This window comes from Solea solea, chromosome 4 (genome assembly GCF_958295425.1).
Source record: "Solea solea chromosome 4, fSolSol10.1, whole genome shotgun sequence".
NCBI classification, from domain to species: domain Eukaryota; kingdom Metazoa; phylum Chordata; class Actinopteri; order Pleuronectiformes; family Soleidae; genus Solea; species Solea solea.
Window position 1 is genome coordinate 18686110 of NC_081137.1, and position 25956 is coordinate 18712065.

At 41.4% G+C, this 25956-nt stretch overlaps 2 protein-coding genes across 2 annotated transcripts; one reads left to right on the forward strand and one right to left on the reverse strand.

Annotated features, from left to right (window-relative positions):
- Positions 1-34: 34 nt before the first annotated feature.
- hyou1 (hypoxia up-regulated 1) lies at positions 35-14439 on the reverse strand. Its single transcript, XM_058627713.1, has 24 exons — positions 14288-14439; positions 11737-11822; positions 11506-11599; positions 11313-11391; positions 11026-11180; positions 10045-10121; positions 9761-9942; positions 8934-9049; positions 8555-8741; positions 8091-8225; positions 7849-7931; positions 7619-7751; positions 7123-7307; positions 6701-6839; positions 6468-6525; positions 6110-6186; positions 5792-5938; positions 5518-5684; positions 5348-5435; positions 4960-5216; positions 4225-4309; positions 3108-3369; positions 2904-3011; positions 35-1711 (listed from the first exon to the last, which is right to left on the reverse strand). The coding sequence occupies exons 2-24, from the start codon at positions 11804-11806 to the stop codon at positions 1659-1661; spliced, it is 2937 nt and encodes a 978-aa protein (XP_058483696.1). The 5' UTR covers positions 11807-11822; positions 14288-14439; the 3' UTR covers positions 35-1658.
- Positions 14440-16298: 1859 nt separating this feature from the next.
- Positions 16299-24629, forward strand: vps11 (VPS11 core subunit of CORVET and HOPS complexes). Its single transcript, XM_058628200.1, has 16 exons — positions 16299-16531; positions 17220-17368; positions 17453-17588; positions 17678-17841; positions 18027-18274; positions 19077-19278; positions 19374-19525; positions 19736-19922; positions 20377-20520; positions 21801-21998; positions 22090-22251; positions 22542-22675; positions 23020-23222; positions 23323-23494; positions 23596-23818; positions 24067-24629. The coding sequence occupies exons 1-16, from the start codon at positions 16390-16392 to the stop codon at positions 24229-24231; spliced, it is 2781 nt and encodes a 926-aa protein (XP_058484183.1). The 5' UTR covers positions 16299-16389; the 3' UTR covers positions 24232-24629.
- Positions 24630-25956: the final 1327 nt, after the last annotated feature.

Below are 25956 nucleotides of genomic sequence, written 5' to 3' on the forward strand. Positions count from 1 at the left end.
GTATTCATGTTAATATACGAACAAAAAGGCAATCGAATTTAAAAGTTTTCTTTTATTATTATGAACAGTTGAGAAACACACCGTGTGTCTTCCATTTCAACAATACAGAGTGCTGCAAACAACGGAGGCACTCACTCCACCCACACGTCCCGTTCTGATGGAGAACGCGGCGCCAACGTCTGGTGCGAGATCCCGAAGTGCAGGGTGTGTTGAGGTAAAGAGCTGTAAATGAGACGTCACCTTTTCTGTCAAGTTTGGTTGTCAGTGACACTTGAATGAAAGCAGTTTGCTGTCATTGAAAGACATTATCAAGAAATTTGAACGGGCATTATGAGGAAAACTTATTTTGGTTCGTCCAAGTGAATTTCAAATTTCTACATCATCCTTATTTGGCATTTCTGCATTGTATTTCATTATTTTTGAGACGCCACAGTCAATAATTAGTGGAAAAAAAAAAAGAAAAGGTTACGCAACCCCCACCAGTTAAGCTCAAGTGAAATAATTGAAAGTGACTTCTCTCTGAAGGGCAAAAAAGTCAGTATTTCTCTTTATAAACCAGGTTATTCTACCTTCTGTGCGCTTTGTATATACAATGTCGAGATCTCCCACTTCTCCAGTTAACATTTTTGAGTAGAATTCAGTCTAATTTCGCAGACACCAACAGCCCACTGAGTAATTACAATTCTTATATTTTACTACAATGCTGCCTCCTCAATTATTACTTAGATTTACCAGGGATTAACCAATCCCATACTGTGTCAGCATCAGGATGATACTGGTCACAATATGTAAACCCTAACTATGATGTAAATGTTGTCAGGTGGATCGTTAAAAAGAAAAGCAGCTATAATTGATTTGTAAAACATCTAAACAAAAGCAGCAGCAGCATTTCAGTCAAGTTGTGGGCTAGATAATTAGAGATAGATAGATAATTATTAAAGGCTCAGTTTTTGTTTAGAAAAGGCATAAACCGACTGTAACATTACCGTTATTGTGTCAGGAGATAGTCCAAGGATATTGAGTCGAGCCATGATTAATCTGATTAACAACATTTTCCGTTGAAATTAACCACTTCTACTCTACTTACAATACAGTTTTGCAAAAAGTTTGCGTCCACTTTGTCCGTTTTCTACAAATTTCCAAATAATTTATGTCAAAATACATTTTTCTTTGGGTGGGGGGGGGGGGGGGAGAGAGAGAGTTTCCAAAAGGACACTAGCGCACTTTATCAGTTGCCTTGAAAAGTGGGTGAAAGGTAAGGACAGGACAAAACGCTAACCTCGCAAAAAATGAAGGGGGATACAGTACAGGGGACAGGAAGTGAAATGTGTTACAGCCGCGCACTCATCCTCCGACATCTCTTCTGCACGAGGATGGGCGTGAGGGGGAGCTCTGTCAGGACTGTGCATCATCACAGGACGCACAGTCTGCGGGCTTCATTATTTTACACTGCTTCTTCACAGGCTGCTGGAAGTGTCCACTGTACAGAATCCATTAAAAGGGATAAAGAGATGAGCGCGTTCTCCGGTAATCATCCATTTAGTTGAAAAAAAAAAAAGGGACACAAAAAAAATTAGGAAAAACAACAACATGATCTTGAAGTTGAACATTTATACACTGTCAATAAATATAGTGATTTTCCCCCCCAGTTCCAGCTGTTATAATTCATCCTCTATGTGTTTCTCAGGTTGGGCCTTCTCCTGTGCTTCTCCTGTAAAAATGAGGACAGAGGGGAAAAGTGAATACTGAAAGTATGTGACATCACATCAGCTACCACTGTACAGTCCACAACTACAAGTGCAGAGTACAACACCAACACAACAAGCCTCGAATGAGTGGGAGATTTAAAAATAAGTCTCAGTTGGAGGTAAAGGACCATCTGTCCTGTGTGATCTGATCACATCCCACGTCCCCTGCACTGTATGTAAGTACACACAGACACATAATTGTGTGACAAGACAAAATGTTCGACTTTAGAGATGCGGCTGAAGTCGAGAGTGACATGAATGAATGACATGAAATAAAGCTTTGGGTTCACTGAAACTGCAGCGAGTCACAGGGTGTCTCGAGGACGCATTTGCTTTCAAATGTGAAGGAAAAAACACTTGTAATCAAATCACTCAGGACAGACGTTATTACTAGATCTGCTTGTCTGGTTCGTTGTCAACTATGCCAGCTTTGATTATGTCAATATTCTGCTATATCCTGTTTACATCCCACTCTATTAAATTCTCCCTGCGGCCATTTACTAAAAAAGCGCTCAACTGAAATAAGAATAAACCTGGAGAGTTTTCTTACTGAATAAAAGTCAGCTTTACTGCGTCGACTTGAGTTTTAACAGCAGTAATCAAATCAAGAAACAAACTTACCACATTGTCACATTTCAGTTTCAAGATATTTTGGGTTTATTCAGCAAAAAAAAGGGAACAGATTTCACCTTCTATGACCACATTTTAATTCTTTACAACGCCGATTCTTTATATTAAAAAAATACTTCTTCCATGTGCACACTGAGAGAGAGCGAGTTCATACACTAATAATAATAATAATTAACTTAGTTCGTTCAATTTTTTTTAATCTTAAATAGAAAAACACAACCCTTACCAAGACATGGACTTGTCTTGCTATGACTGGACCGAGTGACAATTATGTATTGAAAGTTTGAAACCAACTGGAAGAGTCCTGCAGTATTATAATAATAATAATAATAATAATAATAATAATAATAATAATAATAATAATGATGACGTCCCTTTTGTGTTGAGTGTGTGACTGAGTGTTATTCAGTGCAGTTAAAGTCTTCTGAGCGTGTAGTTGAACTGGACCATATTCAATGTCTGTTTGTTTTTGTCCACACCCCTAAAGTTCTCCGTCATTATCAGGGACAGGTTTTGCAGACCGACCTGTGGTTGTGGTTTCTTCTGTGGGCTGTGATTGGCTGTCGGCGTCTGAGTCTACCGTGCTTTCATCAGTGGGCGGGGCCTCTCCTGGGTGCACCTCCTCTGCAGTTTCTGCATGAAAAAAAAATGCATTTATTTAAAATTCTATATGTGAAATAGATAAAAAAAAAAAGTTCATGTGGGTGTCTATGTCTTGGTTTGACCCACCGCTCTTGGCGTCCGTGCTCTCCTCGGTGGGAGGGATGACTTTCTCTTCTTTGGTGTCGTTGGTCTGGCTGCTCTTCTCGGAACTTGTGCTGTTCTTAGGCTTAGGTTTAACCTTGGGCTTTGCAAACTTGGCTTTGTTGAGCAAGTAGTTGACCTCCCGGTCCAGCAGCGCCAGCTTGGACTCGATGTCCTTGGACAGCAAAACCGGTCGCTCCTTGGGAGAGCGTTTACCCTGCTCAGCGACCGTCTCGTTCTTCCACGTCTGGAGCAAACAGACGTTAATGTCGTCAGGTTTATTTCAGCTTGAACTTGAAAACTACAGATGTATCGGAGACATTTTGGAGGCTCTAAAGCAGAGGTAGTAGATAAACACTCAGGCGGTCCAAATAGGGAACATGTTCCTAAAGCAAAGGTCTAAAAGTATTGTTGAACTCTGTACTATTACATATTTAAACAGTTGTATCAGTGTCAGTTTGTGGACTTATAGGAAACCACGACAATCCTCTTCAGATATTGGAGCTTTGTTTATGTCATCAAATTGTGCCTCATTATCCTTCTGTGGTGGCACAGACTTTGGCGCCACCTACTGCTCATCTCTGGGAACTAACTCCCACTATTTACTTTACAGCCATTTGAAACAAGTATTTTCTTTTACAGAATTTTTGAAGGATTAATTGAAACCTTGTTGCTGAAAACTTATAGTGAAGCACTGATGAGAACGTGAACTATTGTATTGTTATTTGTTAGGCTTTTGTTTTGGTAACTGGTTGTGCATTTGCATTCGAGTACCATCCAATACATTTTTGCAGTGTTAAAAAGTGTAGGTTGCTCTTAAACAGAAAAACTAGCATATTTCAAAAAAGAAAGAAATTATGACACTCTGTTTTAAATATTCCCGTCAGTCCTGTTGGTATCTATCAAACCTACAAATACATAGTTGAGTCGATTTCTCAAACAAACCATTAACAACAAGCTGTACAGGTTACTAGTAACATTAAAGCTCAGCAGTTATATTGAGTCTCTCCTAGAATGGAATTGGGTGTAATGCAAAGGAAACAACTAGAAGTGTGTACTGTAATGCACTGTGTACAAGTGCATTATCCCTTTCACCACCTACCATTGTTTCATTGATGACTTTCTCCAACATACTCAGCTCAACTTCCGTGAAGATCTGGTCGTCCCCTGGAATCAGCTTCGCAGTCCTTCAAAAACAAAAACGACGACAGCGACACCGTGTTTAGGTCAAGTTGCGTCAACATCAGTTGTGATGAAATTTCTCTATGAGTCTCTTTTTTCCCCTCACTCCGTTTTCAGTTGGCAAACAACAAAACGCAGCACAGCCAACATCAAGTGAGTATTTATGGTGTCGACAAACGTGGTCAAGTGCTTCATCCACACTCGCGCATTTTCATTTTACAACAATACTACCAATGAGGAATATTATAACCTTTTCTTTAAAGCAAAGGTTAGAAACTCTTGTAATTCACTGACCCTGCTGCTTTCAAGGCTGATACCTTGTGTTTTCTACAGTACAGTCACATGATATGTGTGTTCCTCAAATGACTAAGGAAAATATTTAAAATGAGAATTTAAATCTGTATCCTATTTCCACACAATCAAAATGTATTCTTGAATTCGAGAAAACTGATTCACATTTTTCAGTCGTTTTATAACAGTGATTTATTTTTTTCCCCCGATAAGAGTTTAGCTCATCAAACCTACAGATGTACAGGTGTTAGTAATTATTGAATATAGTCCGCCTTACTATTCATTTTGTTTATTGGACGCTGAATTGACCATGAAATACGATGCATTTACAGATTTAACCAGCTGAATGAACATGTGCACTCACCTCAGGAAGAAGCTGGAGGTGTTGAGCATGCTTTCCAGAGCGGCCAGGCGCTCCGGCATCTTAGCCCGCTCCTCCACCCTGAAGAACATGTCCTTGCACAGGCTCCTCAGCTGAGACAGCCTCTCTCTCAGCTGCTTGGTGGTGGCCGTGTAACCCTCCTCGTCCATCCACTCCGACGCCTCCCTCAGCGTATCCGAGATCTTCTCCTTCTCCTCCTCCGACACCACAACCTGGTAATCGTCCTGGTACAGCTTGTCCTGGAGGGGTGGGGGGTGGTGGGGGGTTAATTTGTGAAACTAAGTTTTGGTAGAAGCTTTGGTGACTAAAGTCTTGATATTACATGCGATAAATAAAAAGGGAAAAGTGAGAGAAGGGATTCGTTGCTTACCTGTGTCTCGAAGATGAAAGCTTCCAGGGTGTTGAGTGCCTTTTCTCTTTCGTGCTTGGCCAAGTCTCTGTCTGTCAAATCCTGCAGCCTGAAAAGATAAGAGACGTGTTCAGCCGACAGCCGGGAAGCAAATAACACATATGGTGAAAAAGTGGAAGTCGCTGCTTTACTTCTTTTTAGAGGAAGAGATGTCATCTGGAGTGGGATTGAAGATGTCGTTGATGATCAGGTCCACTGTGATGTCTTCGGAAATCTTTGATTTTTTCTGAGGCTTTTCCGTCTTCTCTGCATCCTTTTCCGGCTCGGCGTTCTCAGATTTCTCTCCATCCTTTTCCTCCTTTAAATTAAAAGGATGCATATACTTTCAGTGCCAAGTTTGTCGAGGCTCGTCTTTCTTAAATCCTGTATAAAGTTTCTCAGAGACGGGTGTGTGCCGGATCTTACTTTGGCATCAGTCTTGGCGCCTGCCTCGTCCGTCTGCTCCTTGCTTTTCTCTTCAGTCTTTTCGGTTTTCTCCTCCTCGCCCTGCTTCTCCTTATCGGCCTCGCTCTTGTCGTCCTTTCCCGACTCTGGAGGCACTTCCTCCTCGTCCTAGGCGAGACGCATCAGGGAACAAAGTCAGGCATGAGGAGGCAACACCACCTGACACTTTTGCGTGTACAATCAGTTTCTGAAGTCACTTGTCTAAAATTGGCACAGATAAAAATAAACTTACCCCGAACATAAAAATGTAGGTGAAAATTAGTTTAAAGCTGCATTTACCTGCACAGGTTCAGTCACATTTGGCGCTGGTTCTGAGGATCCTCCTCCAAACAAGGTGGAAATTGTGTTACCCAGTTCTGAAAGACAAGATAAGATAAGATAAGATAAAGCGTTGGCTTCGTCAACAAGTGATCTGTTGCCTCCTGGCTGAATTTGAAGTTCTAATGAAGCAGTGCACGGGGAAATGTGTATATGGTTAATCTGCAGTATGTCCCACCAAAACAACCTCGGTTTAAATGCTGCATCATTTAAAATCACTGCAGACTGATGGATTGAGGGACTTTCACAATTTCCACAACAACTACGTTTTTTGTTTTGTTTTTTTAACGACAGCCAAATGTGTTTGCAAAAAACTTACTCGTTAAAGTTGATTCCTCCTCCTTCTCCTCCACAACTGTTTCAAAGACAGACTCCACCTGTAAAACACAGTTACAATTCAGCATCAACAGTGTTAGATATTAGTTTTCTCTCTAGTGTTTTGAGCATAAATAATTGGCATGTGACGCGAACCATACTATAAGTGGGCTTGGATTAGAAAATGTCCAAATAAGCAAATAACTTTCATTGAACCGACAGAATGGCGGAACTGACCCGGTCCAGCAGGAGTACACCACTTTCATCCATGTTGAAATGCGCTTTGATGCCCTTGGACTCGGCGTCCAGATGTTTCTGAAAGCTGCTGCCCACTCCAGACAGTTTGACCGTGGTCAGGTTCGGAGAGCCAAACACACTGCAGAACATGACGACAACAACAAGGTCAGTTGAGAACAGCTCTGACACTGAAATATATTATGGAAATCATCAGAGAATGAAAACGAATGGAACCTTCTTTAGAAGCCACCACAGTACAGTACATTTCCCTCAAATAAATTATACATGTAATTATATGTAAAGTCTGATTTTTTTCCCTTGACATTTTACTACAAATCAGGCCTGAAACGGTTCTGAAAAACTGTTCTTCAAGAGCCACAGGAAGTAAAAAAGAAAAGTGCTAAAGCATGCGGATATCACACCTGAGATCCTCCTGACTCAGGAAGCTGAGGTCGCCGTAGTTGATGTAGAAAGAAAAGTCGTCACTGTAGCGGTTGAATGTTATGACCTTGCGCTGGGGGTAGGGTGCCATCCTCTGGAAGAGGATACGTTTATTGTGCTTCAACGATTTGACCCCGTCCTCCTCCATCTCACGGGTGAACTCCACCTGATGGAGTCAAATCATTTTATGTTTATGCCAGTTACAGGTTTGGAACACTATAATAAACAGATGACCGCGAGTTTCCCTACTTGGGTGTGACTGAGCAAAAATGACACTGATTTAAAGCAACAAATGCAGGTGACTTGGCTTTGCTTTATTTTGAGTTGAGGAGGGGAAAATCCCATAAAAAGTAGAGGGGGGATGCAACAAAGTATGACAGGTAAACAATAACATAGTCAAACAATTGTTTTTTTCTGGCAACTTGTCTGCGATCAACGGCCTTGTCTTAAGTAAGTCCGTGAATGAGCTGCACTGACCTGAATGGGGAAGACAGCCGCATCTCGGACGATGAAAGGTTTGACCTTGAAGGCCTTGCTGAGAGCAGCGGCCTGGTACACAGCGCCCATGGCTGCAGCTTCATCAGCATTAATGTTCTTCCCCAGCTCTTCTCTGCGAGGAAGGAATACACACAATCACACCTGTAGCAGCTGTTTTTGAAATGAAAAGTTATTTAAATACAAAGCAGCGTGTGTGGTTTTACACGTACTTCCCGACAGCTTTGAGCAGCACTTCCTGAACTTTGGGGACGCGGGTGGCGCCGCCGACTAAAATCACCTGCTCTATTTCATCCTGTTGACACAAGTATCAAGAACTCAGGCTCACAGGAAACAGTACAGACTTCCATTCATACAGCACTAACATGGTGTCGTAGATAGGTGATGCCTTGAACACATGAGCAGGCTGTTATTGATAAAGACTTAACAGAGAAAAAGCAATTAGATTACTAACCAGGTTCATCTCTGCAACAGCGAGCGCATCCTGCACAGGCCGAGGCACTCTTTCAAAGAGATCAGAACACAGCTCCTCAAAGTCAGACCTGGTCACCTTGGATTTGAAGTCAATGTCATCCATCAAACCTTCCACCTGGAAAAAGAAACACTAGTTTATGACTCTTTTGTTTTAATCAAACACGACTCACTGGAAGGAACAAAAGTAAATGTCTTCACTGGCAGCAGGAAAGAAGTCAACCGCCATTTACACCACAAATAAGTAACATTTCCTTATCTACAGTGTGCTAATGTCCTCACTTCAGTGCATGTCTGAAAGCAGCTTGTGTTTTAACATGTTCAGCTTCATTGGACACACAAAATGCACTGTGTGCATGAATGCATCGCTTGATTCCATCTGGCCTTACGACACCCCCATTATAAACTTAATTACTGCATTCATGTCAGATTAAGAGACAGACTCACCTGAGCCATGAACTCCATATTTGCACTGAGGACAGTCTTGAGCCTCTGGGCTTCCTTGAGGAGTTTAGCCATGGCCCTGTGATTCTCCATCACGTCTTTCTTGCTCTTCTTCTGGGCGTTAAACAGTTTGGCCAGATGGTCCCGGAGACGCAGGTCCATTTCAAATCCACCCAACCCACGGTCAAACCTTGAGCCAGAAACAAGGAGAGCTTTGCCTTTATGGACAAACATCAACTATCATAGGAACTTAAATTTGTAGATTTAACTTAATTCTGTCCTTAAAAACCCCAGAGTATTGTGGATTCCAGGTGTGAATAAAGCAAATTAAACAAAATCATATTAGCGCAGATGCTGCCACATATGCGAGTAGCAGACTTACCCGATACCTCGGATCTGTAGCTGGGGCTGGGTGCCAGAATCCTTGGTTTTGACCGTCTGATAGGTGACAATGGTGGCTGTGGTGCTGCCTGAGCCCATGTCATAAAACATCACATTCTGAAAGAAGCAAGATCAGACAGTCAGTCAAAGTGAGGGCATTATTTTGTTGTTAATGGGACTGGATTACAATATACAGATGAGGGCTGCAGCGATTATTCGATTGTTAATCGATGACTAAATCAATCGTCAAATATTTAGATAATCGATTAATCGGTTTTAGAGTTTTTTTTTTGTTTATTTTGTTTTTTAACGATACAAGCTTTCTCATTTTTCCAGCTTCTTAAATGTGAATATTTTGGTTTTTTTTGCTCCATTTGACAAAAAAAAAAATCATTAAAACTGAAAAGACATTTGAGAACATCATGATTTCCAGGTTTGGTTAACACTGATTGGCATTTTTCAACATTTTCCTACATTTTATGGACAAAGGAATACTTGATTAATCGAGAAAATAATCAGATTACTACATACTAAAAAAGAATCATTAGTTGCAGCCCTACTATGTACTATGTGTTCATCGTGTATTTTTTACTCTTACTATAGGTTTTTTTTAAACACAGATGTAAAAGCATGTGTTCTTGTTTGCTCTTTATCATTATGTTGACCATTTATGGCTGTGATTAGTCGATTTCAAATAAAAGAAAAAAAACAAGGATGTATTCATATGAGATTTGTTGACTATAGAATAGAATAACACAATAAAGCAAGAAACACAATAATCACCAGACTGAATTAGACATGCCCTGAAGAGAAACTCTGAATGTGCACCTTAGCTGTGTTATTGATATCTTTCCTCCTAAAGACCCCGTAGTTCAAGGCCACGGCTGTGTTGTCATTGATGAGCTGAAGGACCTTTAGACCTGCCACCTGTGCAGCCTGCAAGACTGCCCTGCGCTCGGCCTGGTTGAAAAAGGACGGGACGGTGATCACTGCATCTTTGATTGGTTGTTCTGGAAAAAAAAAGATTAGGAATTAAAAAATTTAAATTAAATTAAAAATTTGAAATACCTAATGTCATACAATGATACGTCTGCTTCCTTGAGCCAACTGACCTGCAAAATCTTGAGCAAGGCCACAAGAATAATTGAGCACCATCCCAAGGAGCTCCTCCGGTGAGAACTGTATCTCTCTAATGGGGAAAAAAACAGAATGTGTGTCTAGAGCTCTTTAAACTATAATTATTACATCATTAATCATGTTATTGGGAAACAATGGATGGACAGTAATGAAAAGCATCTCATCACAAATACCCAAACTGTAGGGCAGCACAGCCTGATTCAGGAGAGGAACACATGCAATCTATTTTAGGCCGACTCACACATGCGTGGCGGAGACATCAACTGAAACACCGCTCATTCATGTTGAACAGGGCTAATCGAAAGATTTATCATACATGGATTGTGTTTTCAATGCCAGCCAATGAACATATCATAACGTGGAAAACGAGAACTTCAGTAACCTCTGCAGTTGGCTACAATGGCCTGTAGATTGACTTTGAATAAAATCCGAAGAATGGGACATTATGTGCACCACTGTTAATGCCTCAGGTTAAAATCAGTGAGTTGCATGCAAGTTGTTGGCATTTTGCACAGGAATGGAGTCTGCTAATATCACACAACCTGATCCCAGTACAACACAGGCACCAGCAGATCATTTTAAATGTTTTTAATGGACACGTCTGTTAATCACTGAGATATTTTACATCTGTGGTGAACTTTTGAGGTAAATTTTAAGTGTCAAATTTTGTACAATAAATTGTTTTGGGTTTTTTTATGCATTGTTTGTACAAAGCATAAATTAAAGAACAACTGGGACATCACATCTCTTTTGATTCAGCAAAATCAGCAACTCTAGCTACAGTCGGCCATGTCAGACAGTGACTACAGTCATGTTTGACAGACAGACACTGCTCTGCTGAATATCTCCGTACTTGTAAGTCTGCATTTATAAATACATGGGTAAAAGAAACTCATGAATGCATGTCTTGTATGATGATATGATGAATGTGCAGCAGGGAACACACAAAGACTCACTCTGAGTTTTTAAAGTAAGTCGTGCCTCTGACAGGGTCCTTCTGCAGCTGGTGCTCGGGAAAGCGTTTCTGGTAGAGCGCCACCTGTAGGTTCTCGTGCTTTTTGCCCAGTAGGCTTTGGAGGTGTCGATAAACTGTTTTGGGGTTCTTCACGGACTGAAATGTACACAGCACATGACATGCACATAAATAGCATACAAGGAACAGATCTCTATTCATAAATGATGATAAGAGTGTCAACTTTTATTTGCATTCTGTTCAGTCAAACTGAGAAGAGATTATTCATACCACTCCAAGTGCATTGTCTCCAAAAAGTCTTTCATTTTCTTTTAGACATACAGCTATGGGTGTTTTCCTCCGTGACTCCCTTAAGACAAAGACAACAAACACAGTGAACAACAACATTTTTGTTTTTCTGAGGCATTCCCCTCTGTACCTGGAAAGTACACACACGCACTGTGCCATTTGGAGTTATACTCACTTGTTGAGAACAATCTCCATTGGCACACCAGGTTTTACTAACGCCACTTTCATCCATTCACTGCCCAGGTCCACCGACATTACAGCTACAGACACTGCAAACACAAACACACGTTACATGAAGCGAGTGAGACTATGTCATAATAGTAAATACGCACGTGTTCAAACGAGTCGCCACTATCACCAGGTTACAATTGTATGTGCATGTTGTATGTTGATGGGTTGTTTTTACCTGTGTGAGAGGGCAACATTGCCAAAACAAGGCAGAAGAGAGCGACCAGAGGCAGCTTCCTCACCCCCATGATGGGCTGCGTAAACCTAAAGAAAAAAAAAAAAAAAAAAGAACATTTGGGGATTTTCACAGATTAGGTCAATCTTTTTTTATACAAACGTCATAAAACATCTCTCTTATTGGGTTTCAACAAGTTACTTTTTTTTTTTTTTTTTATAAATACTGCCATTATTAGCTGTGCTACGAAACATGAGTCTCAAATTACAGCCTTTGTGTTGTGTATTGTTTGGTTCAGGGTGCAAATGCTGTGTAGTGCATGCCGAGTTAAGTTGACTGATTGCACACTATGTCAGAGCATCAGAATCAGTATAATTGCTAAGCAGCTAGTAAAAATACAAGGATTTAGCTTTGATGCTTTGATAACAATGAATAGAATAAAAAGAAAGATAAACAATAAGGCACATTAAGTTAAAAAACAAAAAAAACTACATTTAAAAAGGTGAGTAACTAAAACATAAAGTAAGACAAACTCATCTTTTTCTTCTTTGTAAACTGCACAACATTTACTATTCTAATTAAAAAACCTGCCACCTGAGTTCAGTCAGGTGGCAGGTTTTTTTTTTTTTTAAAGCTTCCACCGATTGCAATTTCAATTTGAAAAGCCTGGTGTAGACGACAACCATGAGGTAAAGGCCAAATAAAGAGAAATTATTAGCAGAGAGCAAACGTGTGCGGCGATGGAGGCAAAGCATACAATTATGATTTATAAGAAGCAAACAAACATGAAAACTGCTAAATTATAGACCGACATTGCAAAACACACATAAGTACAAGTAGATAAGAGCACAAACCCAGACCAATATCAGTAACATGGAAGCGTCTATCAAGCAACAGGACGAATAGCATAGCGTTTTAGTAATTATTTACTTAATGACACCTACAAAACTACTGCTGATAAATATAAGGGTTATAAAACCTGCTTTAGCAGACTACCTGTAAGTGGTAAGACACTTCCTGTTGAATTACATTACTTATTACTTGTTATCCACCTGCTCTGCACTGATGGCTTGTGTGCAAAATTCAAAATGATCACCCACCTGCAGACACACTTGCACAGTATGTTGCATGAGTAAAAAAATGTTTAATATCTCTATAATAACAAAAATGTAATATAAAAGGTGCAATTAAGTACACTAAATAAAATAAACTTTTTACATGTACTTTACTGAAGCTGCCATCTTTCGCCACCATATTTCTACAGCACCTCAGTTCCCTGATCTGCATGGGCATAGGAGTAGTGGTGGGCGTGAGTCTGTCGATTATTTTCTTGATTAATCGAACACTTGTTTGGTCCATAAAATGTCAGAAAATGTTGAAAGTGATGATGTTCTTGAACGTCTTTGTTTTGTCCACAAACCTAAATGATTCAGTCTAATTAATTTACTTGTTATATTAAGCAAAGAAACTAGAAAATGTTCACATTTAAGAAGCTGGGGGGAAAAAAGCCAGAAAGCCTGTTTTAATTATTGGAGAAAAAATAACTAAAAATAGTTGACGATGAATTTAGTAATCGAATAATTGTTGCAACCCTGCCTACAATCAGCAGTCTCACCTTTACATTGTGAACAATAAATACAAATTTTAGAAGTATTATTTAGACCCACCAGGCATTCAGGTACCGACATTTGACACCTGATTGGAACTCTGTAGTAGCAACATAATTCGGGTCAATTCCATAAAAATACCGAGTATTATGAGGTGACAGGTTGCTGAGCATATTAACCACAGCAGCAGCAGCATCATCATCATCATCATCTCACTCCAGTCTGCTGAAAAACCAGTCCAGTCACTTAACATTTGGGTCCTCGTGGTTTCCTCACGGATCTACTGTGATGAACTTTTGCCAAGTGTCGCCATGTCATTAGCCAGAGCATCGAATGCACCTGATCCCAGCCACACAGGTGAGGACATTTACAAACACGTGGCATTAACCGATGTCAAGCTCTTGCTGCTGACTTACAGGTTAATAAGTATGTACAATTATGCTAGTGCGCTCAATGTACACGATTCTCAACATGAGTGCAGACGCAAACTGGAGCCAGATCTTAACAATGCGACCAACACTGTTACTGTCTCAAGTTCAGGAAGAGAGGAGCTTGCATAGAAACTTCCAGGCAGTGACGCATGGATGTAACACTGACGCTTAAGTCAAACAACGGTTTAAACCGAGCGTGTTCTAGACGTCCAAGGATTGAAGTGGGCTACTCACAGGGTGAGTTACTGCGGTGCTATTAGGTCAAAACCAAGCACTGCTTAGCGGCTCAATGTTCACTAGTAACAACTCCGTTCCTCCACAAACGGGGGAACGAGCAGCATCAATGAGAGGTTTCCACACACACGAAGCTAGCAGCACTTAAATGCCGGTAGAACACGCACACACACACTGCACTGGGAGAAGTTGACAGTTACTGCTAGCTAGCACACCGCACTGTCAATACCGCAAATAATAAGAAAGCATGACTGATACAGTGCTGCGGAAGCCGGAACTCACCTCCCCTCAGGCGGCACAGACAGACCAAAGAGTGACGGGGCAAACAGCAGGACCGTACGGACTCGCGGCTTACTGTTCCTGGGTTTGCCTTTGATTCACAGCCTCTTTGTTGTCACGCTGTGGTAGTTTTTTTTTTACTTCCCCCTTATCGCCACCGGCTCGCTCTCAGCAGTCGGGCCCGGAACGCGGCGTCACCTCATTGGATCCACTCGAGCTGCTTGCCGGTAGAGAAAAAAATTGACATCAAGCGAACTATAACCAAACATACTGCATCCGGTTTACATGTCATAATAAAACACCTAGTGGAACGGGGCGCCGCTAAGAAGTGCTGAAATAGCAGGCATTAAAAGTGAAAAAAAAAAGGTCCGACAGATAAAATACTACTTAATGTCACATATAAACACTAGTGAGAAATAACCTACCATACAATCTCAGGCAATTGCTGTAAATAAAATAAATACTCCGCCGTTTGTGCTTTTATTTTAAAAGGAGTCGTCGTTTGCTTCCGGTAATTAACTGTTTTTTTTACGAGAGCGCTGCAACCAGGCTGCAACAGCCAACACTGACCCAGCGTCCCAGAGCCTGCCCACCTCGCTCCACGCACTGCTCTGCGATTGGTCCACGTGAGGTGAGTGGCGTCGGAAAACCTTTTCTGGCTTCACCCAATTGGTCCACGTCAAGAGAGTGGGCGTTGATTGGAATGACGACATTTCCAGGTAAAGTCTCAGCAAAGCATGTGCCTGTTTAAAACGAGCTGAGTGGGTTAGTGGGTTTAGTTGTGCATTCATTCGCTTTGTCTAGAGATGATGTAACGTTTCACTGTCACTTTATTGTAGTCTTTAGTGTGTAACATTTAGGAGGGTTTACTGAATTGAATATACTAAGTATGGTAGCATAACTGATAACTGTTTTGAAGTAATAGTTTGGTTTTTGTAGCCTTGCAAAAATTAAGGAAAGGGTCTTGCTTTACAGAGGCCTCCATTTTGGGCTGAAGTGACAAACCAGCCAGAGTGATACTTTCATGTATTCAAGTGGGGCTTATTATACAAACAAAGGCACACTACACACAGTATCTTCTGTATGCACTTGGCAGATGGATGGGTGAGAAGAGAGGGTCGATCCTTTGTTACAATCTGCAGACTCACCATTAGATTTCACAAATTTTTTAATTTGAAGAATGATGTAAAAACTACCATTCCCTTTTGATATCGTAAATTATACCGCAATCGCAAGTCAAAATGATCACAATTAGATATTTATTGAAAATCGTTCAACCCTACACTGGACCTTTTTACTTAGTTTTTTTATTATATGCAGTCTTATTTACTCCTGGAAGGATTTCCTTTTACATTGTCTAATGTTTCTTCCACCTTAAGTACCACATTTAATGTTAGCTATTCTTTGTAGAGGCTAGGTTGTTTAACCCGTGAATGTTAGCTGCTGACTCTCACTGTTAGCTTCTTGTTAGCTCAATACTTTCTCAAAGTTGTTATCGTACAACACTTTTGTGGGGGTTGCTTTCTGCTTCTCCCTCTCTAGGGGACGCCACAGTGGATGAGCCATGTAAACTGCATCTCCATCGAGTGGAAGGGTTCGGTTCAAGATTCAAGATTCAAGATTCAAAGTGTTTATTGTCATATGCAAATGCAATGAAATTCTTACTTTGCTGTCCAGTGTCCAAAAAGTAAACAAGAAATAGTATTTTAAAAAAAAGTATATAAAGATATAAAGATATATATATATATATATATATATATATATATATATATATATATACCCTAGTAGTGCAAAGGTGCTGTGCTCAACTAATGGGTAAGCTAATGTATCAAAATACAGTATTCTGATACATTATTAGTTAGGGTTTTTGGTATTTTATTACATTATTAATACATTCTTAAGTGTTTTGCCCATGATTGTGATTACAATGTGACAACCAGCAATATTTATTAACCAAAGACTTTTAAAATTAAATCATACCATTTTAACTTATGTGTGGGTCGACCAATGAGCATCAACAGCAAGAAATAAGGAGTCTACTTGCTCACGTGACTTTTGTGTCACATGACAACGCCCTGTCGAGCTACTTGGCTAACGCTAACACAATGGCAGCCTTCCTACAGTGGAGGAAATTCGTCTTTTTTGACAAGGACACGGCGAAGGACCCGGTGGATAATGGGAAAAACTTTGTTCTTCCAAACGGAATCTCGGCCTGCGACTCCGGCCGCGGACACATTGTCCTCGGTGATATCCTTAAAAGCACCGAGCAGCTAACTCGGCTAATGTTATGCTAGCTTACTTGACAGCTGAGGCTGCATTTGATAAAATGGTTGTTTATTACTGTCAAAAAAATACCGTAAGTACTGAGAACACACAGGAGCGCTGAGTTAAAGACTCAACTGTTTAACCTAGACATGTTATAATACACGCTTTTGGAAATGGCGTCACAATGAACTACAATTAAAATCCTCACATTTAGACTTCACATATACTGTCGAGTCATTAGTCAACAAAATGCTGGGCAAATGACGACAACAACAACATTTTCCTCTTGAATAACATTGTCTTATAAAGCTCACTGCTATTCAGTCGGGTGAACAGAATGGCCCAGTTTAATATGAGACGTTTTTGGAAGGTCTTCATGCTGAGTTTTTCAAAAGTGACATTAAGCTCCAGTGTGTAACTTCTGTTGTTAAATAATATCAAGTGTCACTAGCCCCTCAGAATGACTTAAGTGAGGCTGCAGAACTTTATGAAATTACAGACGAACAAACACAGCAAAATACATAACCTCCTTGGTGCAGGTATTTGGGGTTGATTCCAGTTGTGCATGCATAGCGTTTGTATTTTCTGAGCACATAAACATTTGTTTGCCCGGCTTACTGCATCTCTTGCAACAGCTCTGTATGATTGTCCTTAACATTGTTGACGTTACATATGGACGGCAAGATCTGGCTCATGACACGCTCCCTGCAGCTGACGTTTTTCCAGGCCTATAAGTTGCGTGTTACACACCTTTACCAGCTGAAGCAGCATAGCATCCTTGTGTCAGTGGGGCAGGATGAACAAGGAATAAATCCTTTAGTAAGTTTGCAGTTTTGCAGAGAGGCTCAAATGTTAGAGCTGTACTGCACCAGTGATTTAATGTAAAGTGTTTGTATTTCTCAGGTAAAAGTCTGGAACCTTGATAAAAGAGACAGTGGAAATCCTCCCTGCACAAGGATTTTTCCTGCGATTCCCGGTAACAAACCTACTGAAGTGTCTTGCCTCAGTGTGCACGAGAATCTCAACTTCATGGCAATTGGTAAGACACAAAGAAAAGTTCTGTCCTAGTCGCATCCATTTTTCTCCTCTTTTCACATTATAATGGCTGTTGTGTTTTTTTCCCGATAGGCTTCACAGATGGCAGTGTGGTTCTGACCAAAGGGGACATCACCAGGGATCGTCACAGTAAAACCTTGACTCTGCATGAGGGAAGCAGCCCAGTCACTGGCCTCGCCTTCCGCCAAATGGCAAAGGTCACACATCTGTTTGTAGCCACTCTGGAGAAGGTCCATGTAAGTCTGGTCACTCTCAGGATATTAGGCTGCACTAGAGCTTGGAGAACCCACTTAGCTTCTTGCAGCTTCCTGAGAGCTCTACTTTCAGCTCAGTCTATATGTTTATTATTGTAAGTTTGAAACAGAATTACAGACTCCATTCTGACCTCTTGTCATCTCCCTTCTTGTCTCACCTTGCTCAGTGCTACACGCTGTCCATTAAGGAGTACCCTAAAGTAGAGCTGGATACACACGGCTGTGCACTGCGCTGCTCCTCCCTGACAGATCCCTCCCAGGATTCCCAGTTTATTGTCGCCGGTGATGAGTGCGTCTACTTGTATCAGCCTGATGAGCGAGGTCCCTGCTTTGCCTTTGATGGACAAAAGCTTTTTGCCCACTGGCACCGTGGATATCTTTTTTTACTCATCAGGGATGCAAAGTCACCCAACAAGTAAGGACGATATTGAATAAATATGATGGCGTATTGATTGTTGTGGTGAAAGGGTGATGGAGTGAGTTTGTTGACTGTTTTTTTTTGGGCTGATTTTTTTTGTTTAAAGTTATATAAAAACATTACTCAGGTAAACTTAGGTGAAGATTCAAGATTTGCAGCCTCATTTTAGTCTCATTTGAGGTTTACTGACATGTGGTTCTATATGGCACTTCCTGCACTGAGTGTGCGCCCTGCATGCTCCATGCACCTAAAACCAGCACAAGAATGGCAGGTTCACTGTCAGTGGGCACGTAAAAAAAAACGATTTTAGCCACTTAACACAAGGTTCACCAAATAAAAGTTATGCACACTTATGCCCGTGATATCTTAAGAATATGCCTTCTGCTTTATCTTGCTCTGATGCAGCCTTTTTCAACTGAAAACTTAAGTTTGTAGATAGATAGATAGATAGATAGATAGATAGATACTTTATTCATCTCACAGAGAAATTCACAGTTCAGTTCAGTTGTAAAGAACTCATTCACCATACCAATGTCCATAGACAGTCTTGCAGGGACAAGGGAACTGCTGGTCAACTGCTACTGCAGTCACTCGGTGCTACTTATGCGTCAGTACCTCGACCACGCAAAAAAACTGAACTATTCTTTAAAGTTTGTGCCAGGGAGCTGCACATAGACAGGATGGCTTGGACGTCTGTTTGTGTGACGTTATCCAAATGCAAGTGAAGTCATTGCAGCTGTGACTAAAGATGACTTAAGTAACACATGTTTCCTTTCCTGTGACTATTGTTTTTGCTCAGGAGTGGGTTTGGTAGCAGAGAGAGCTCTCCGTCTGACAAACAGCTTCTCACCATCTATGACCTGGACAACAAGTTCATTGCCTACAGTGCCTCTTTTGATGATGTCGTTGATGTTGTGGCCGAGTGGGGCTCCTTCTACATCCTGACCCGAGATGGACAAATGTTCATTCTTCAAGAGAAAGACACGCAGACCAAACTTGAGGTGAGTCCAGAGGCCTTTTAATAATGTTATAAATAAAGTGACGAGTTGAATCCCTTTGTCCTCAAGCTTGTTTCCTCCTTGTTTCTGTTTTTAAGATGCTCTTTAAAAAGAACCTATTTGTGATGGCCATAAACCTGGCTAAGAGCCAGCACCTGGACAGTGACGGACTGTCAGAGATCTTCAGGCAGTATGGTGACCACCTCTACCTTAAAGGGGACCACGATGGTGCCATACAGCAGTACATTCGGTAACTGCGCCACTAAACATTTTCCAGCTGCTGTGGGTGTTGTTGTTTTCATAGATTAGACTGTGTTGTGTACTGTGTTGGACTAATCTCCACCATAAATGTAGACATTTTACAGATGCACTTAACCGCCCAGCTTGTGAAGGATGAACTGCCAACCAGGCTTCAAATTGATAAAAACCGCTGTTAAAACATCCCTGTGTTTTCCCACAGCACCATTGGAAAATTGGAGCCATCATATGTGATTAGGAAATTCCTGGACGCGCAGAGGATCCACAATCTGACGGCATATCTACAAGCCTTGCACAGGCAGTCGCTGGCTAATGCTGACCATACTACACTGCTCCTCAACTGTTACACTAAACTGAAGGACAGCTCCAAGCTGGAGGAGTTTATTAAGGTGCGTGTCTGGTGTCTGTGATTGCAGAAGATGGTGCAAAAACCATGCAATATATGGACGATGTTAATGATAATATCACGATACATCGATATACAGTATATTACTAGAAAATCATGCCGATTCTACATGTCACCGTCTTACTGGAAAACAACAAAATACCCCTAAACATGACCCACCATTATCCCTTTTTCAAACTCTTCATCCAGTTTCCTCCTATTCACATTATTCCTCAGTTCCATGACAAGAGGAGTCATGAAGTAGTGATGCTGTTGAGTCAAATTTGTTACAAGTCTTTATATATATATATCAATCTTTGGCGCAATTGTGTCTCACAAAAAGGGAGGACCATACATTTCTGTATCATTTTGTTGCTTTTTAATGGCACATAAATGGGCAACGTTAGCTGCTTTATTATGAGGTGACCTCACTGTATTCTCCTGCTGAATTTCAACAGAGTAGTGAAAGTGAAGTGCACTTTGATGTTGAGATCGCCATCAAGGTTCTCAGGCAGGCTGGCTACCACAATTACGCCGTCTTCCTGGCTGAGAAACACATGCACCACGAATGGTACCTGAAGATCCAGCTGGAAGACCTTAAGGTAAGAAAAAGAAAACAAGAATCAAGTATGTATGTCTTAAGGTTCACTAGAGCAAAAACGCATGCTTTTTCGTGAAACATGCGACTAAATAGAGAAATTATGTGAGATGGGATAAATTGCTCCAAGCCAGTCTGCATGATGCTCTTTAAAATTAAATTAAGTAAAGTGCCCAGGATAAAAAAACAACGAGAAATGCTTTGGCGTTAAACAGGCAATAACAGCTAACTGGATTACAAACCATTAACTACAGATCAGTTTTTAATTGCATTGCCGTAGAAGCAGGTTCAGAGAAATGTAATGTTGGTTTTAAGTTTTATGGGTAGACATGAAAAAAAACTCACTCATTCACTCGCTCAACTGCTATAGACATTTTTACTGACATTTTTGTCAATATTACCCAGTTCTTTTTTTATTTTGCCTTGAGAATTCATCAGACCAAATATGACTCTTCACACAAATGTCTAACAGGATAAACTGATGACGTGATTACCTTTTTATTGCCAGGTTGTCAGAAAGATCATCATGTTCTGCATGAAACACTTTTCTGACCGCACGGACATCTGGATATTTGTTGTATATTTTGAGGACCGACGTGTATAAATCTGTGACGTAAGGGACTGACTCAAAAGTGCAGAGAAAAGCGCAAAGTGACCTTTTCAGATTGTTGCCATCAGCTTTTTTTCATGTCTACCCATAAAACTTGAAACCAACATTACATTTCGCTGAACCTGCTTCTACGGGAATGCAGTTTTCCTTGTTGCGTTATGATCCTGTGAGCTGTAGCATTTCCAGTTTTATTTCGTTTTATCCTGGACACTTTACATTTCTTCTGTGCCTCCTCTTCAGAATGGATTGGAGCAATTTATCCCACTGTTAACACCTCCTGATTCATGAATAGCTTCACTGTTAGCACTTAATTACTTTATTATTCCTGCTGCGTTGCATTGTTGTAGCCTTTTGTACAGCATTTTCCTTGTGCTCATTTGTGTGCTGTTACATCCTTGCACTTTTTATTACTGTCCAAGCACCTGTATCCACGTGTGTGTGGCAGGTAAGATCTTATCTCTCCACACTCTAGTTTGTGTACCTGTCACTGAGGCTCTGACTCAATGCAGTGTAAACCGATTAACACATAAAATGAAGCTGTTAAAAACACTTGTAGGTCCACACCCTGTTTTAATACTATACACGGACACAAATATTAGGTCTGTGTGTAAGAAACAGAAATGGCTTCGTCGTCACTCGGTCATCTCACTATGTCGTCCCCTCCCAACACCCAGAACTACCAGGAAGGACTGCGCTACATTGGACGTCTGCCTTTTGAACAAGCTGAGAGCACCATGAAGCATTACGGCAAGACACTGATGCACCATGTCCCAGAGGGCACCACGTTGCTCCTGAAGGGCCTGTGCACCAACTACCAATCAAGCGGAGACGGTGGAGACAAAGGGAGCGAGGAGAAGAGGCGGATCAATAAGGTCCGTTTGCGGTGATGTTTTTCCTCTTTCTGTGTGTACATTTAACAACCTAATAATCATTCATGAAAGTGTTTGTTGATTTTTTTTTAAGGCCAACTCCGAGGAGTTCATCCCAATCTTTGCAAACAACCCTCGGGAGCTGAAAGCCTTCCTGGAGCACATGATTGAGGTGGATCCCCGTTCTCCTCAGGGAGTGTATGACACGCTGCTGGAGCTCCGGCTGCAAGACTGGGCCCACGAACAGGTTCCAGAGGTCAGTTTGAAAGCTGCAAACTCGAGACTCATCTTTGTAAAACTAAAGAGATAGTTCAAGGTTTTTTGAAATGTGGTTGTAATGTATTGTACGAAGAGTGCGGTACGCATTTTGAATACTAATGGTGACAGTTCTCCATATTTAATTTACATATAGCCCCTTTTAAACAATGAGTGTTTTTCCTAATATCCACGGTCACCATGGTTTCACTCCTCTTACACCCACTCATATCTTTGCCAGTGTTTTACATGAACAGTTGATGAATTTGTTTGACTTTCCTTCTGCGACAGAGGAAGAAGGTCCTGCAGGGAGAAGCGGTGTCACTGCTGAGGAGTGACAACACCGTGTTTGACAAGGCCCTGGTCCTCTGCCAGATGCACAACTTCAAAGAAGGCGTTCTCTACCTTTATGAGAAGGGCAAACTGTAAGTGATGGCATACTGCAACATCGGAGTAGCTCAAAGTGTGACATTTTGGCAGAGAGACAACTTTATTTCTTTCGTCATAAACTGAATTGAGCACACGTTCAGATCTACCATAATCTGAATAAACTGAACTAATAGGTAGGTTTTAAATTGACCAGATGAACACAGAGATCCAAGAGTTACGATAACCATTTAATCTGAAGTTTAAATGGAAGGAAGACTGAATAAGTTGTTACTTATTCTCTCAAATATTGGGGAATAAGTGACAACATGGCCTACAAATGGTAGTAGAGATTCTTAAATTATCACTGAAGAAAACTACTACTATGTGTGTCTGTGTGCAGGTACCAGCAGATTATGCACTACCACATGCAGAATGAGGAGTATGGAAAAGTGGTCGAGGCCTGCAAACGCTATGGGGACCAGGAGGGCTGTCTGTGGGAGCAGGCGCTGGGATACTTTGCCAGAAAAGAAGAGGACTGCAAGGCTTACATCAGTGAGGTTCTACATCATATCGACCAAAACAACCTCATGCCCCCATTACTCGGTGAGCTGGAGAGTATTTGACTTCATTCTCAGGGTTTTCATCTCTGTGTCATATTAGAATTGAAGTTGAAGATCGAAAATACATGTTCTTTTTGCCACAGTGGTGCAAACACTGGCACACAACTCGACGGCCACGCTCTCCGTCATCAAGGACTACCTCATTAACAAGCTGCAGAGGGAGACCCAACAGATAGAGGACGACGAACGCAAAATCCGCCAGTACCGCGAGGACACGGCTCACCTTCGCTCCGAGATCCAGGAGCTCAAAACAAGGTTGGTCACTCCAAGAACGGGTCTGTGTGGAAGAGCTAAAGGTCTGTAAAAATCACATCACAGATTGAGTGTAACCGCTTTGACCAAATCTTCCCACACAGCGCCAAAATCTTCCAGAAGACAAAGTGCAACATGTGCAACAGTCCCCTGGAGCTGCCCTCGGTTCATTTCCTGTGCAGCCACTCCTTCCACCAGCACTGCTTCGAAAGCTATGCAGAGAGTGAGGCCGAATGTCCGACGTGCACGCCGGACAACAGGAAGGTCATGGACATGCTGCGTGCGCAGGACCAGAAACGGGACCTGCACGACCACTTCAACAGACAGGTAACTATAATCCCACTGTGAGTGGAGAAAGAAGTTTAAACTGGAGCTGAAACGATGAACGACGACTATTTTGAGAATCGATTCATCGGTTTAACACCGATCAACATTTTGTAAGGTTTTCTGATATTTTGTGGACCCAACGATTAATCGATTAATTGAGAAAATAATCGACAGATTAATCGATTATGAAAATAATCTTGATGCTATACAGTATGTTAAATGTGTTTTGTACTTTCTGTGGTTTTCAGTTACGCAGCTCCAACGACGGTTTCTCGGTGGTGGCCGACTACTTTGGTCGAGGCGTGTTTAACAAACTGACTCTGGTCACTGACCTGCCTGGAAATAAAACAGTCGGGGGTCTTGAAGTGAACCTGCAGAGGGATCTCCTCATCCACACCAAGAGGAACAGCTAGACACCTCTCCCCCCCCCACCCGTGATTACTGAATCCGACCGGAGCGGGAACGGCGTTTCCGGCTCTGACCTCATCCTTCGCCGCGTGGTGTGTCATTTTTTTTAGCAGCAAATGCGTTTTGCCTGCTTTTAGCACCTGCTGTGGACCTGTGAGGCATGACCGGGTTTGTAGTCGAGCGTCGTGGCTCCCTGGAGAATGTCTAAATGTACTTAAATTTTAAAACGTGTAATAAGGAGTCTTAAAACAATGCTGCAGCACTACCTGGAGAATGTTGCTTTGGTGTTTTGTTCATGTGATCATGCACTCGACATAAAGTTATGGATAAATCATCTGCTGCGAATAAAGTCATTCAATTGCTGTCAGTCTAATTTAAAAAATTAAAACTTTACACAAAGGCAGTATTTGTTTTTCTCTTTATTTGTTCAGGATTTGTGATGGCCTTCTTCTGTGTCGTATGATGACACCGATTATCAGATCAAATGACACGTGCATGGTGTTTGTCACAAGTAACGCTTAACTGTGGCTGCACAACACGGCCCTTTGTCTTTAAAGGTGGACAGTGGACACATTGAGAACCAGGTAAATGCCTCATTCTTAAAGGACTGTTTGACTAAGTCTTCTCTTTAATTAATGGGACTTGTTTGCTCAGAGCTGGACACACAAACCCCATTGTGTGGTATGTACAGATGTTGCACGTGCTGTTTGTCAGATCACCAGTATTTGATGGTGGAGGGCACGGTGTGCTGGTTACAAGTAACCTGGGTGTGGTTCACAACAAAACCGTCTCCTCCATTTTTCTTTCACTGTCCCTTAAGGCAGAAGAAACAATAGACAATGTAAAAGGAAGTCCTTTCAGGAGCGAATAAGACTACACTACCTGGACATGAGTCCTCTAGTAGCACAAGCACAATATCCTCTCACATCCTGAGAGGTTTTTCACGATCTTTGCAAAACCTGAATACATCAATTACGGCACATACTGTAAACTGATTCCCTTTCATTGTCATTCAATCCTAAATTGCCACATTTAAGTCCTGAAATTACTCTATATAATAATGTAGATTTTTCCCTTAAATCACTGTTCCTCAAGGGCCCAAAGATTTGGCCCCAGGTCAGAGGCCTATGACCTATGACATGTCAGTCAGGGGTCACAGCAGCAGCTGACCTGTCCCTCTGTTAGAAACACGTCCGTCCTGCAGAGGGCAGCACTCCTCACTGACCAATGCTCGTAGGCCACGAAGGCCGCCTCTGTCTAGATCTTTTTGTCTCCTCTTAATCTTCACTTTGGGTGTTGAACTTTAAAAGCACCGGTTCCTCACAAGAACTGAACCTATGACCTAAGGACTTCACCACAGCGTTCTTGTCTACTGAGATACCTGCTCCTACGGTTTGTCAGGTTCTTTAAGAGCTTTTGAGTGTTTACTTTAAACACTGAACTCAAAAGCGTTACTTTTTCTTAAGATTCGAACCTACAATCTCAGGCTTACGAGTCCTATTCTTCCAGTCCACACTGTTGTTAGTGAGCTGTGGAGCACCACTTTCTTTGTGTTTTTAAGTTCTGTCTTGTGGTGTGAATTTTTAAAATTGTGCAAAATTCAGTGTATTGTGAGATTGGAAATTACAACCTCAGGGAAACAAGTCTATATACTGATGGACTGAGCTAATTGTCCTGATGCTGTCAGCCTAAATTTCTTGGTGTTCTTAAGTTTCTCATCCTGGTCAGAG

Bases quoted from the DNA above. Each gene is read 5' to 3' on its own strand.
- hyou1 (XM_058627713.1), bottom strand. From the start codon at position 11,806: ATGGGGGTGAGGAAGCTGCCTCTGGTCGCTCTCTTCTGCCTTGTTTTG. The intron at 8,226-8,554 runs GTGAGTCTGTCT...TTCTTTTTCCAG, and splicing joins ATATGGAGTTCATGGCTCAG to GTGGAAGGTTTGATGGATGA. The intron at 7,932-8,090 runs GTTAGTAATCTA...TTGTGTCAACAG, and splicing joins CTGTTGCAGAGATGAACCTG to GATGAAATAGAGCAGGTGAT.
- vps11 (XM_058628200.1), top strand. From the start codon at position 16,390: ATGGCAGCCTTCCTACAGTGGAGGAAATTCGTCTTTTTTGACAAGGAC. The intron at 23,495-23,595 runs GTTGGTCACTCC...CTTCCCACACAG, and splicing joins ATCCAGGAGCTCAAAACAAG to CGCCAAAATCTTCCAGAAGA. The intron at 23,819-24,066 runs GTAACTATAATC...TGTGGTTTTCAG, and splicing joins ACGACCACTTCAACAGACAG to TTACGCAGCTCCAACGACGG.